Below are 13,956 nucleotides of genomic sequence, written 5' to 3' on the forward strand. Positions count from 1 at the left end.
CCTGCCTGTCTCCCAGATACTAAAACCCAGGGCTGCCAAGAGGGTGAGGCCCAGGGCAGTTATCAGCTAGCAGATCACAGCTTCTGGCAGCAGTGGGAGGCAGGGTTTAAGAGAAGTTGCTGGTGTGACTGGCTGAGGCAGCCCCTGCAAAACCATCCCATCTCACCCTGCATTTCCTAGGTCCAGAGGGGGATATTACAGGACAGCAAGGAAGTGGGGCAGGACGTGAGGACAGAGGCAGGGCCCCTTAGGCAGAGAAAGAAGCAGAGGGAGAATTTCAATACCAGCACCCGCTTGGGGAAGAGGGGAGAGATATAGTCCTAGTGTAGGTATGTGGGCCTTTAATCTAGAAATCAGAGGCTTAGGGACCCTGAGCACCAGAGGGAGGCAATAATGTGACAGGGATCAGGAAGAGCAGCCCCTAGGATGGATTTGAAATTCCTAGCCTGGGCTTCCCACACCCTCAGGCCAATATTCTGCCTGTGGAGTATCAGACCTAGACAGTTGACAAGACCATCAGCCCAGCACCTTAATTTTATGAGAAGGAAATACAAGAAAGAAAAGGACTTGGTCAAGGCTACAGGGGAAAGTTGGTGGGATAGCCGGAACTAGAACTTGAATAGCCTCCCTCCCAATCCAAAAAACAACCAGAGGCCTAGGAGAAATTCCTGGCAGCCTCTTGGCTCCTGAAGCCTGGGAGAGATGGGATCCATGGGGAAATTGACCTTCAGTCTCCAATAGGCCCTCCTGCAGGGATGGGAAGATGGACCTAGGCATGCGAAAACACTCATGTGTTCTCCTGATTCTGGGTTGGAGTGAGTGGGGCAGCAACTAAGGCCTCAATCTCCTCCTGAAGCCCCAAATCAGCCAGGACCCCACTTCTGACATCCTTTTGACTAGAATGCCACCCTGCCCTGGAAACTAAGGACCAGTCTTTCTTTCTTATAAAATCTAAGAAGTGTTCTTGGGCCAGAAGCACCCACAAGGTCTCAGAGCAGCCCTGTACATTCTCTTGGCCAAGGTCCAGAGATAATATTTTTCCAGGCAAATTAACTCCTCCATCCAACATGCTGGAAGTCTCGACTATGTATACACCCATTTGTAAAGCTGGCAACTTTCTCTTGTCTCTGAGGGAGAAGAAGCATCTGTGCAGACGTGGGCCTGAAGGGAAATAAGGCTGCTGGTTACACATGGATTAAATTCCAAGAGAAACAGAAAGGCTCCTGCCATAAACAGGGGTTGTCTAGGCAGAGAATGCCATTCTATGTTGGATCAGATTGAGAGACAAGAAAGACCCAAGGTCTCAGTGCCAGGTAGTGGTGGGGTGAGGACCAGAATCCCAAGTTCTTGAGGAAAATATGGTACTTATGGGAAACTGCAAGTAGTTAGGATGGATCACACCCAGGCAGCCTGATTCCAAAGCCTGGGTCTTACCACTGTACTTACAGCTTCATGAGGCAGTTTAGGGCAGCTTCGGCATTTGGCTGCTGGAGTTTGAATTATCTCCCTCAAGAAAGTGAAGAAGAACTAAAGAGCCTCTTGATGAAAGTGAAAGAGGAGAGTGAAAAAGTTAACTTAAAGCTCAACATTCAGAAAACTAAGATCATGGCATCTGGTCCCATCACTTCATGGCAAATACATGGGGAAACAGTGGAAACAGTGTCAGACTTTATTTTTCAGGGCTCCAAAATCACTGCAAATGGTGATCGCAGACATGAAATTAAAAGACGCTTATACCTTGGAAGGAAAGTTATGACCAACATAGACAGCGTATTAAAAAGCAGAGACATTACTTTGCCAACACAGGTCCGTCTAGTCAAGGCTATGATTTTTCCAGTGGTCATGTATGGATGTGAGAATTAGACTATAAAGAAAGCTGAGCACCAAAGAATTGATGCTTTTGAACTGTAGTGTTGGAGAAGACTCTTAAGAGTCCCTTGGACTGCAAGGAGATCCAACCGGTCCATCCTAAAGGAGATCAGTCCTGGGTGTTCATTGGTAGGACTGATGTTGAAGCTGAAACTCCAATACTTTTGGCCACCTCATGCGAAGAGCTGACTCATTTGAAAAGACACTGATGCTAGGAAAGATTGAGAGCAGGAGGAAAAGGGGACGACAGAGGATGAGATGGTTAGATGGCATCACCGACTCGATGGACGTGGGTTTGGGTGGACTCTGGGAGTTGGTGATGGACAGGGAGGCCTGGCGTGCTGTGGTTCATGGGGTCACAAAGAGTTGGACATGACTGAGTGACTGAACTGAGATAAGTTCATTTCTCTTTCTTGCCTCCATATCCTCATTTGTAAAGTGGAAGGAAGAACACTGCCTGCCTCTGTGAAAATTAAATGAGTTAATTTTTTAAGATCTGTTACCAGAGTGCTGGCAAATAAGAAAGCATCCATTTTCACAACTATTATGATGCTGCACAACATATACACATACCCATTAACCAAATTGTATTTTCCATCCATCTTCCCTTAACAAATGGGAAAGTCATTGTGAGCAGGAAAACATGTATCTGTGATATATTGTGGTTTTTTGTTTGGTCTTGTTTTTAAAAGAAATTCAGCTTTTTTTTTTTTTTTTTTTTTTTTAGGCTACAGTGCATGGCATGTGGGATCTTAGTTCCCCAACCAGAAATTGAACCTGCATTGGAAGCTCTGAGCCTTAACCCCTGGATCATAGGGGAAGTCCCTGTGATATATTGTTAAGCCTACAAAAGATACAGGAAAGTTTTTCTTTAATCATGTACTTAAAGGAACATGGCAAGTTTTTAATCTGTTTGAAACAAGTCAAAAGTATCTCTTCTGTCCTTGGGCTAAAGGTGTGTTACACTGCATCACTGCCTTGGGGGGTGTGTACCCAACAGTGGGTTTGCTTTTGAAAGGTGAGGCTACATCCCCTTGGAGCACAGAATGCCATGGGCAGTTGCCAGGCTTCTCTCTGTCGGCCTCAGACTATTGCAGGTAAGCTTTTCACTTCAGAGCTAGAACATCCACTGTCAAAGCTGCGGTTGTACGTTGTGTTTTTTTAGGCAGTGAGCATTTGGCAGCTGTGTGTTTACTTAGCAAAGAGTTTCTGGAATCACCAGGAGGTGTGCCCTCTCTTTCTGTTTATCCAACATTGTCAGTCTTCTATGCTGATGAGGACCACACTTTAAAGAGAAGGTACTCAGGCATACACTCACTTTGTCTACCTGTATGTCCCTGGTTTGAGTTGAACCTCCCAGACTCTGCAATGAACCTGTGTTCTACACAAGTCCTCCTGGGTCTGCCTTGATTCTGTGCTGTACCTGGGGTAGGCGTCAGGGGTGACCTGTCACAGGGCCATTCAAGGTCTTTGACAGTTCTCCTAACTTTATATTTGAAGGCTCCATGCTCAGATGGTAAAGAATTCGCCTTCAATGCAAGAGACCTGGGTTCGACCCCTGGTTCAGGAAGATCACCTGGAGAAGGGAATGGAAAACCATTCCAGTATTCTTTCCTGGAGAATTCCATGGACAGAGGAGCCTGGCGGGCTACAGTCCATGGGGTTGCAAAGAGTTGAACACGACTGAGAGACTGACGCTTTCACTTTCACCACATCATAGCAAACGTGTTAAAATACATATGCAATTTTGTGTTACAAAACACTCAAATTTTTACAATTGCTTTTGAAAATAAATGACTATCAGCAACTAATTGAATTATGATGAGCTGTAATGACTGGACAGTTTCAGACATTTCTGGAATGACTCAAAAGCAAGGAAATCAAATCTACAACTTTTTTTCAAGGGTAATGAAATTTTCATGAATTGAAAATCTGATCAGTGAAGAAAGTTGATATATGTCATGCATAGTCTTCAGTGAATAAAAGACACAGCCCCTCCTGCCTGGGAACTCTTCAAGCTCAGGCCAAGCTCTGCGTGGGAAAGAGACTGCGGTGAGCCACTGGCGGTGATATCAAACCCAATGACCTTAGAATCCAGAAGGAAAAGTCTATTACTGTGTCTGAATAAATGCGGTTTATTGAAGATACAGAAAATTCATACATATATTGGTGCCAAGAAAGGAAAAGTACTGCTGGAGGGAAACCAAAACATCAGCAGGAGATTGGGGGGAGAGGGGCCGCCGAGAGAGGGTGGGTAGCCGGGTGTGCACAGGGCTGGCTGGGGCTTTCCCATAGGACAGTGGAACATGGGCTGGGGTGGGGAGCCCTGCGGTGCGGGGGCGGTGACACAGCCCAGCCCCTGGGCACTGCCCCGCGGCTCGGCCTTATGGGAGTAGATGGTTTTGCCGCCAGATAACCCCTCCCAGGAAATTTTGGGCCGCGATGCCAGCCGCAGAAGCTACGTAGGGAAAGGGTCCCACGGGTACATCAAAGGGCGTACAGAGCTAGAGTGTGCCGGCAGGTGAAGGGGGCTGGTGGGTCCGAGACAACGTTCAGAGTTTGTGGTGGGACCGCTGGCTCTGGGAGGAGCTTTGTGTGACCCGGACCGAGCTGCGACCGCCAACCCGGCTGACGGCGCACGAGCCCCCGGAATTGGAGACGCCCCCGTGCACAGCAGAGCCCCCGCCGGAACTGCCGTCCAAGCCCAGGCCCTCGCGGCTGGCCCTGCTGCCCCGGCCTCCGCTGCCCAGACTCCCGCTGCCTAGACCGCCGCTGCCCAGATCCCCGCTCCCCAGGCCTCCTCGACCCCCAGCTCCTCCTCCCAGGGCGCCGCTGCCGCCACTGCTGCTGCTGCTGGTGTTGTGAACCATCTCTGCAAAGAGCTTTGGGGTCAGCCAGCTTCTGGGAGGCCGGTCCAGCCCGCCCACCAGTCCCGCCCACAGTCCGGGAGCCAATCCCCTCCGCCCACCGGCTCTTCCCCTGGGTACCGCTCACTAAGGTTTGGCGGAGTCGGGTGAGGTCAGGCTTCAAGACGGCCGGGCAGGGGAGGTTGGCCTCCCCCGCCGCCACCCTACAGGCTCTTCCCAGCCTGCAAATGGTGCAGCCCACCAGCGCTGGCCCCCAGGACCCGCGCCCCCCGCCCCTCCCCCATCTCGGTTTGAGAAACATTATCCCAAAGCATCCAGCCCCTTTCCTGAGAAGGAACCCGGTACTCACCGATGCTCACAGAACTCTGGCACTCCCCAGACATCCTGTTGGGGAAGATCAGACCTCCGTATTAGTATCTGTGCCGGAGCCTCCTTTCGTTAAATACACCTTGCTTATGTCAATAACAGTGAAAGCCTTGGTCCCCCTACCTCCTTCCTGACTGATGCTGACTGTAAGAAATAGGTGCTCAAAATGCCATGACATGCATTCCTCCTCCTGTTGGGTAAAGTTGGGCTTAAATTGTTACCTTTTCCCACTAACATCACCTTTAAGAGGATCAGAGCAGAGGGTCATTCCTGTGTCTACCCTCACTCTTCCTGCTCCTCAGGGGCCTATATAGTTAATAATGTTTGTATCTGTCCCTTTAAAGGCCAGAGCCCTATAACCAAGTGCCAGTCTACAGGAACCCATTCTTCAGAAACCTACTATTAAGGCCTTAAATAATAAAGAAATAACCTAGAAATAGTATTTATGCCTGTGAAAGAGAAAGTCGCTCAGTCGTGTCTGACTCTTTGTGATCCCATGGACTATATAGTCCGTGGAATTCTCCAGGCCAGAATACTGGAGTGGGTAATCTATCCATTCTCCAGGGCATCTTCCCAACCCAGGAACCGAACTGGGGCCTCCTGCATTGCAGGCAGATTCTTTACCAGCTGAGCTACCAGGGAAGCCCTTATGCCTATGAGTCCTCCTCTTTTTCAGACATGTATTTTACAGCTAAAATATGAGACATGAAAGATGGGAAAATCTGCCCAACATAAGTTTCTGGTGGTGTCACTATTGCATAGAAAGCACAGTTCTCCTGGAGGATTGGCAGCATCTCAAAATCCTTAAAGGGGCAGGGGCAGGAGTGGGGTGGGGGTGGAATGGGCCCGCTGAGGGCTACCACCATCTCCAGCAGTCCACATGAGCATGCTCAGGCAGCAAAGCCACCAGACGTCTCAGGCTCCTGGAAACCAGAGGGATTCCAACTAACCTGCACTCCTCGCCCTCCAGGAGGGTCCGGTAGGTGGCGATCTCAATGTCAAGGGCCAGCTTGACATTCATCAGCTCTTGGTACTCCTTCAGCAGCCGGGCCAGGTCCTCCTTGGCCTGCTGCAGGGCAGCCTTGAGGTCCTGAAGCTTGGCATTGGCATCCTTGAGGGCCACTTCCCCGCGCTGCTCTGCATCAGCAATGGCTGTCTGCAGGTTGGCATTCTGGGTTGGGGGCGACCGGAAGTCCAATTTAGGTTCAAGTGGATTCACTGAGCGCCTGCCTGTATGCTTCGCGCTTACACATGGATCACCTCATGTTGGACAAATGAGGAAACTAAAACCCAAGAAGATGAAGCCTGGGCTGCAGTCGAAATCCTAGTGCCTCAAGGAATGGGATTAACAGCTCAGGAGTCAGACTCCTCCTATACCTCTCTTCTCTCTCATGGTAAGAGTCTAAGCATCTCCTGAAAGCCCTCCTCCTCCAGGAAGTCTTCTTGAATTATCCAAAGAATTGTCTTTCTGTCCTAATCCATGTTGATGTGAGCTACCTTGACTGTTCTCCTAATTTGGTCTTCATACAGCTTCTTTCCCCAGCCTCCCTAATTATGTCTGAACTCAACATTTCTGGTCTACATCAGCCTCCAGTCTCCAGACAGGCAGGATCTGGGTCCATTAGACACAGCCCAGAAGCACGCCCCATCAATTTTAGCATGCAAGGGGCTGGGACGTGAGTGCTGAGCCCTGAGCTTATGGTGCAGGCGTCAGCCCACAGTCTCAGGTGAGTGCTCCTTCCTCCTTCCCACCTGCTTCTTGATGCTCTCAATCTCAGCCCGCAGCCTCTGGATCATCCGGTTGAGCTCCATGATCTCACTCTTGATACTCTTCAGGTCGTCCCCATGCATGCCGGCTGTGGTCTGCAACTCACCCAACTGTATCCGAAAAGAGTCACACATTCAAAAGGCCAGCAGGGCCTACTATGGTCCCCTACTCCAACCCTTCTGTATCACAAACAGGAAAACAAAAACAGAGTTAGGGCCTGTGCAAGGTCACCCACTGGAGGAATCAGGTGCTCTGTCCTCTGTGTCAGGGACACGTCTTCCAGCACAGTCGCTGCTGGGATTTTTTTGAGCTTTTCCTTTGCCCCAAGCCCTGTGCTTTACCTCACAGAACCTCACAGCTCCCTGGTGAGGAAGGCATTATTATCCCTATCTTATGAATGGGAAAACTGAGACACAGATTGCTTGAGTACCATGACTAAACTCTCCGAGGTGTCAAGTAAGAGGGCTGGAGCATGAATGCAAACATCTCATGCTGGAGCCATCTCTTACCCAGCAGGCTATCCTTCTGGGGCAGAAAACTCAGAAGAGTCTGATGCTTAAGGGCTAGGGTAGGCCCCATGCAGATTTGGGGATGGGATAAATGTGTACAGAATTCCCCTGTCCTCTAACTTTGCTCCGTCTCCCTTGCTCTCCCCCCAATTCCTTGCAGACACTGGCTTCAACCCCTCAGTGTGATCAGATCAGAAGCAAGCACAACAGGGCCCAAATGGGTGCGAGCAAAATGGAAGTGTCTCCAACAATAAAAGATATGCAGCCAGAGAGCTTTAGGTTAAGGATTTCTCAAGCTTGGCACTAGTGACATTTCAGACAGAGTAATTTTTTGTTTGGTGGGAGAATGGTATCTCACGCATTGTAGAATGTTTAGCAGCATCTCTGGCCTCTACCTTCCAGACTCCAGTAGCACCCCACCCCCACCCCTAGGTGTGACGTTCAAACCTGTCTTCACACATTGCCACGTGCCTATGCTTTCCCCCACCCCAGTTGAGAAGCCCCAGGTTAGAGCAATGTCAGAGCTCTCTGATTAGGAAGGGAGATGTCTGGTAGCAAACCAGCCTAGTAGGAGGGAGAGGAGCCACCATGCTGGAAATGCAGAGAAGAATGACTCTGGAGCAGACTCGGCCCTCCTGGGGAGACGTGATGGTGTTACCCACCTTGGACTGGTACAGAGCCTCAGCCTCAGCCTTGCTCCTCTGGGCGATGGCCTCGTACTGGGCGCGGACCTCAGCGATGATGCTGTCCAGGTCCAGGCAGCGGTTGTTGTCCATGGACAGGACCACAGACGTGTCACCCATGTCTGACTGCATCTGGGACAGCTCCTGCAGGGCCAGGCAGACATGACCCCTCCTGAGCTCACCAGGGGACGCAAGCCACCAGCTCAGGAGGGAGGGCTCTGAACCAACTGAGAGACAGGTGAGAAGGTGTCACTTTTGTCAGAAGGACAGAGAGATGAAACTTTTTCTCTAGGAGACAGGAGGCAGGTGGGTGAGGGGCAGACTTACGGCATCATGGAGGGCCTTCAAGAAGTTGATCTCATCTCTCACACTGTCCACCTTGGCCTCCAGTTCCACTTTGGTCATGTAGGCAGCATCAATGTCCTGGGAAAGAATTCAGTCATGGTCCCCTCTGACCTGTGGGCTTAGCCCAGTCCTGGGCACTGAGGGAGGGAGCGGGGCAAAGGGGTCACAGGGGCCTGCCCCGCCACCCACCCCTCCTGGAGCTTCAACTCAGGGGAAATGAGACGCCCATCTGGACACAGGCAGACCTGGCCTAACATGACCAAATAGGCTGCCTTACAGGCTGGGCAGAGGACCCTTCTCAGAAAACAGCCAAAGAGGCTGTGAGGGTAAAAAGAAGAGCAAGGGCTGGGCTGGGGCCATTACACTGAGACTGGGTGAGGAGAATTTGTGAAGAGGGTCTGGGGGAGAATCTAAATCAGCAACACTCAAAGGTTCTCTCTTTTTTTTTCCAAAGGCTCTCTTTAAATTGCTCCTGGGAATACACTCCTGTGGTAGGGGGGAGGAATATATATACTAATATATATTCCTTCTCTTCATCCACTTTCTGATCACAACTCAAGATCTAATGGGATTCATAGACCCACAGGCCCATCAGGAGGGAGCCACATGGCAAAGTCTGGTGAACCCTTTGGACCCTCCTCCCAGGAGGGGAGCAGCCAGGCCCTCAGATGCCCCTCCCAGCTTGCTAGGGTGGAGGGGCTCCCTGACTCCCTCCATGGCCCTCCCTCCCTACATGGCCTGAAGGAGACCCTCAAAATAAGAGGACTGGACTTTTTCTCCCCTCAACCTCATAGCACCCTATTCAGTGGGGCTCTGGGGTGGGAGGTGGGGGAAAGACCCTTCACCTTCTTCAAGACAACGAAGTCATTCTCTGCCGCAGTGCGCTTGTTGATCTCCTCTTCATATCTATGAGAAAAGAGGTACTTTCTGGCCCATCTTCCCCAGGAGGTCACCATGGCCTCAGAGCACTTCCCGTAAGTACCGCAGACTCGGGGCTTCTTGTCCTGCCCTTTAGCTTAAGGCCTGTGCCCTTGCAGTCTACCGCCTCCCAGGTTCAGGTGAGACCTGGTTTTTCTACAGGCTTCACTGAGCACTATGTGCTCTCAGAGGGTAGGGCCTGGAACCTGCTCTATGTTCAGCAAGTATAGTAGCCCTATGGGCTCTTGGTAAGCACTTCTTGAATTCACGAAAATCCAGAATGGCACTACAAATGTGCCGGGTCTTATTCCGTGAATGACACGTATTAACTCATTCAGGCCTCGCTACAGTGAATAAAGACTACCACTGTCTCCATTTTACAGATGAGAAGGCTGAGGCACAGAGAAGCTAAGGAGTCAGTCCAAGTTCACAGAGCTGAAAGTGGTGGAATAGACCTTGCCCAAGGCACTCGGATCCCAGAGACCGTACTCTTAACTTTGAAGTAAGCTGCCTCTCATTCAGAAGCCTATTGACAAGGGAAATACACCTCATATTTGGAGGGGAATTTGGAGATGATCTAGTCCAGGGAGGATGGAGGGTGTTGTCTGAGTCTACGTGGTTTGTGAATGAACTTCAGAGTGTCTTGGAACACCCCCACCAAACTTACATGGATACACCCTTTCATTAAATTCTTAAGAGTTTCTGCCCCAAATAAACCATGAGCCATTATTTTAAAGACTGGGATCTTGAAAGTCAGAGAAGGTGGGGGTAAATCCCGCCCAGCGTGTAGCCAGCTGGAACAGAGCTGGCCCCTCCCACCCTCCAACCCACCCTGCCCTACCCCCTGCCCCAGGAACTGAGCAGCACACACCTCTTCTTGAAGTCCTCCACCATCCCCTCCATGCTCCTCAGCTCCTCATGCAGCTTGTCCTTCTCAACATGCAGACCATCCAGAAAGGCCCTGAGGCTGCTGATGTAGTTCTTGAAAAAAGGCTCCAGGTTCCGGTTGTTAGTGTTAGTGCCCGATCCCTGCTCCTGTAGGAGGCTCCACTTGGTCTCCAGGACCTTGTTCTGCTGCTCCAGGAACCGCACCTGCCATCCAATAGGAAAAGGACATCAGGGAGCAGTCTGCAGCCAACTCCAGTCTTGGTTGACTTTCCTAGAAACAAAGTTGCCAGGGATCTCCCTGGGTTGCATTTTGCCTGCTACAATAGTTCGGTACTAACCCCATGTGGATAGCAGCATCAGTGACCTACAACGGAGGCAGAGGCCTGCTGTGCAGATAAGGAAACTGAGTCCCAGAGTAACCAAGGTGACACTACAAGCTAGTAACAAGCCAAAACTGAGGTTTCTTGATACCCAGACTGGATGATCTTCCCACTGTATCATTCATTCATCCATTCATTCCTCAATCAGTTAGTACTCAATAAATAGCAGGAGATTTGAGAGCTTACAGCAGATGTAGTTTCCAGGAAGAGGTTTACAGTATGTCTGGGTGCCCTGTACTAAGGTGAGAAATAGAGAAAACCATAGAGAAATGGCTCTTGGGCTGCCCTAGTCCTAGGAACAATGGCCCAGGTGCACCGAGGATGGGCCTTTGCTGCCGAGCCTGGTTAAATGTAGGGCTCAGTTGCATTTAAATTGAACCACTAGCTGAAGATGTCTCAAACTTTCATTTACTGCAAAACGTTTCTGTACACAAGGTCAAAGCCAACTGTATAAACAATGGACTAAATATCAATCAATTGACCATTCAACAAACATTTGCAAAGCACCAGGCATGTGCCATGCCTTATGCTGGCCACTCAGGACCCCAGGACCTGAGAATCCCCCTTCAAAGGTGATAAGAGATCTTGCTGAGAAGGTCTTGGACAGTTCTCCACCTTCTGTGGAGAACAGTATTTTCACATCACTTTCTACCTCTCTGTGAAAAATTTATCTGGACACCCAGGTGTCTACCAGGAACTAGTGGGTTACTAAGCTTTGAAGAGCTTCCCCTCTGCAAAGTCTGATATTCCAGTGTTAAGATCAACTTCATCTTCAGCTTTGCCCAAGCCTCTTACGTATGGTGAGAGGACCCCCAAAGAGTCCCTACAAACCCTTTCTTTAAGACCTGATACTATCCCATGGTCACAAAGAGATCGCAATACCTCATACTCAGCAGTACTGCTGAAACCCTCAGTTAGCAGCTCATCAAGCCTGGATACTCACTAGTATCCACAACTATCGTCATAGTGTCCCCACTAAGACATGGGGTAGTCAGAGCACAGAAAGCCCGGTAAAACCTCGCTTCAACCTCGCCTACACACAGACATGCATATACCAAGGTCAGTGGCCTAACGTTCACAGCTCTTCACGCCGAAACCTTCCTATGAGAATCCAGGAGGAGGTACCCCTTACCCTTTCCCCCTCCCACCCCCAAAAAACACTCTGCATCCCTCTCCTTAGGCTGACAGTAGATTAATTCATCACTCAGGTAAATATCCAGCCTTGGCAGAGTTGGTCTCTCTTTCAAAGAGGAGCAATTCACAGTCTTCCTGAGATGGAGGAGGAGTGCAGAAGGCGACAGTGAGGGACACCCCTGGTGGCAACAGCCTCGGCAGCGCCAGGCGCCGCACAGAGCTGCGGTGACACGACTTGAAGAAACAGCGGTGGCTCCATCCAGTGAGGGGCCCGAGATCTTTTCATCATCTACCACTCCCTTAGCAGGCCCGCCCCTGGGGGATGGAGGTAGAGGATGAACCTGCAAGTCCTTCCTTGGTTGCAAAAGGAAAAGAGAAGAGGGGGCCAAGCTCATTAGGACAAACTTTCTCACTGTCCAGCTGTCCCAAGCTGGGCTCACCTTGTCAATGAAGGAGGCGAACTTGTTGTTGAGGGTCTTGATCTGCTCCCGCTCCTGAGCCTTTACTTGCCCAATCTGGGGGTCAATCTCCACATTGAGGGGCTGCAGGAGGCTCTGGTTGACAGTCACTTCCTGGATTCCCCCAGGGAAGCCACCTGGGCCAAAACCACCAGGGCCACCAAAGCCATGGGGTCCTCCAAAACCACCAGGACCACCAAAGCCACCAGGGCCACCAAAGCCACCAGCCCCTCCTCCAAAGCCACCAACTCCCCCTCCAAAGCCCCCAGCTCTTCCACCAAAGCCCCCGCCCATCCCTCTTCCACCACCTCCAAAACCACAGCCCCCTGAATATCCCCCACTGGTGCTCCCAAACCCTCCAGCCCGGATGCTGCCTCCAGCCACGCTGATGGAGATCTTCTTGTTCCCCCCCAGGCTGTAGAGACTCCGGCTGCTGAAGCCTCCTCCCATCAGGGCACAGGCGGCAGATCCAGCGCCACCCCCGCCTGAGCGGGAGGCCAAGGAGGACTTGGAGGAGGTGACCCGGCTCTGGCCCGACACCACGGCTGAGCGCCCACTGAAGCCCTGCCGGCGACTCCCGCTGGAAGCCCTGCAGGACTGCTGGCTGTAGCCGGCCTGACGACTCATGGTGGACGGCAAGGTATTCCAAAAGGAGAGTGGACCAGGAGGTTGGCGGAAACTCAGAGACCTTCTGAACCTCTGGGCCAGAGGTGGCACTTATATAGGACTGGGAGCTTGGCTGGCTGGTGGTGCCAACCAATTAATTGAGGTATTATCAGCTTTGGTTTGCCTGGCAGAAAGAGGTCAAGTCCGAAACTCAAAACACACCTTGGTAATCACCCCAAATTTCCAAATTGCTTTGTCTCCCCAGGGTTACTCATCTGAAGGAAGCTTAAGTTGGGAGAGGGGCCATTCTGCAGGGCTGGACACAGCCCTAATCCCCGAGAGACTTACCCTCCCATCCTGGGAGTGACAAGTCAGCGTTTCCGTACCTCCCCTGTGTCCCCATGGCCACTCTGCCAGCCCATCAAGCCTCAGAAGTTTACAGGATGGGTTCAGAGCCTCAGTGAGGACCTAGGGGAAGAAGGGAGAAGAAGAGGGAGGGCTGGGAAGGAGAAGGAGGATGAGGAAATGGAAAATGGAAGAGTGAGAGAAGGTATAGCATCCCTCTGGGGCTTTTGCCATCCAGGCAGGAAAAGGTACACATCCGAATCACACAGCAGGATGTGTTCTTGACCGTGTGGGCCTTGGATGGAGAGCTGGTTGGGGAGCTGGGAAAATAGGGTGCAGGGGGCTCAGGCCAAGAAACAGAGGGATATATAGTGGACTGAAAAGAAGCACAGACCACAGCCAGGGCTTCCCCGGTGGCTCAGCGGTAAAGAATCTGCCTGCAGTGCAGGAAACATAGGAGACAGGGGGTTGATCCCTGGGTCTGGAAGCTCCCCTAGAGGAGGCATGGCAATGCACTCTGGTATTGATACCTGGAGAATCCCATGGACAAAGGAGTCTGGTAGGCTATGGTCCATAGGGTCACAAAGAGTTGGACATGACTGAAGCGCCTAAGAACACACGCACACACAGACCATAGCCGAGGACTTTGAGGAAGGCAACAGACAGGGAGGGGGGCCTGTGGGGAAAGGAAAGCTGGAGGAAGACTAATCCAGGAAGGAAGAGTGTGCAGACTACCTGGTCCAGGTCAGAGAGACTGCCAACCTTTCCTATTCCAAGCTCACATTAGAGAAATGAATCCAGGATTTCTCATTTCTCCTCT

At 51.1% G+C, this 13,956-nt stretch overlaps 1 protein-coding gene across 1 annotated transcript; it reads right to left on the reverse strand.

Annotated features, from left to right (window-relative positions):
* Window positions 1-3,998: 3,998 nt before the first annotated feature.
* LOC102391485 (keratin, type II cytoskeletal 3-like) lies at window positions 3,999-12,889 on the reverse strand. Its single transcript, XM_006046599.4, has 9 exons — window positions 12,168-12,889; window positions 10,197-10,417; window positions 9,253-9,313; window positions 8,390-8,485; window positions 8,042-8,206; window positions 6,855-6,980; window positions 6,053-6,273; window positions 5,086-5,120; window positions 3,999-4,741 (listed from the first exon to the last, which is right to left on the reverse strand). Exons 1-9 carry the CDS (start codon window positions 12,810-12,812, stop codon window positions 4,422-4,424), a joined length of 1,890 nt encoding a protein of 629 aa, XP_006046661.4. The 5' UTR covers window positions 12,813-12,889; the 3' UTR covers window positions 3,999-4,421.
* Window positions 12,890-13,956: the final 1,067 nt, after the last annotated feature.

Source organism: Bubalus bubalis, chromosome 4 (assembly GCF_019923935.1).
Source record: "Bubalus bubalis isolate 160015118507 breed Murrah chromosome 4, NDDB_SH_1, whole genome shotgun sequence".
NCBI lineage: Eukaryota > Metazoa > Chordata > Mammalia > Artiodactyla > Bovidae > Bubalus > Bubalus bubalis.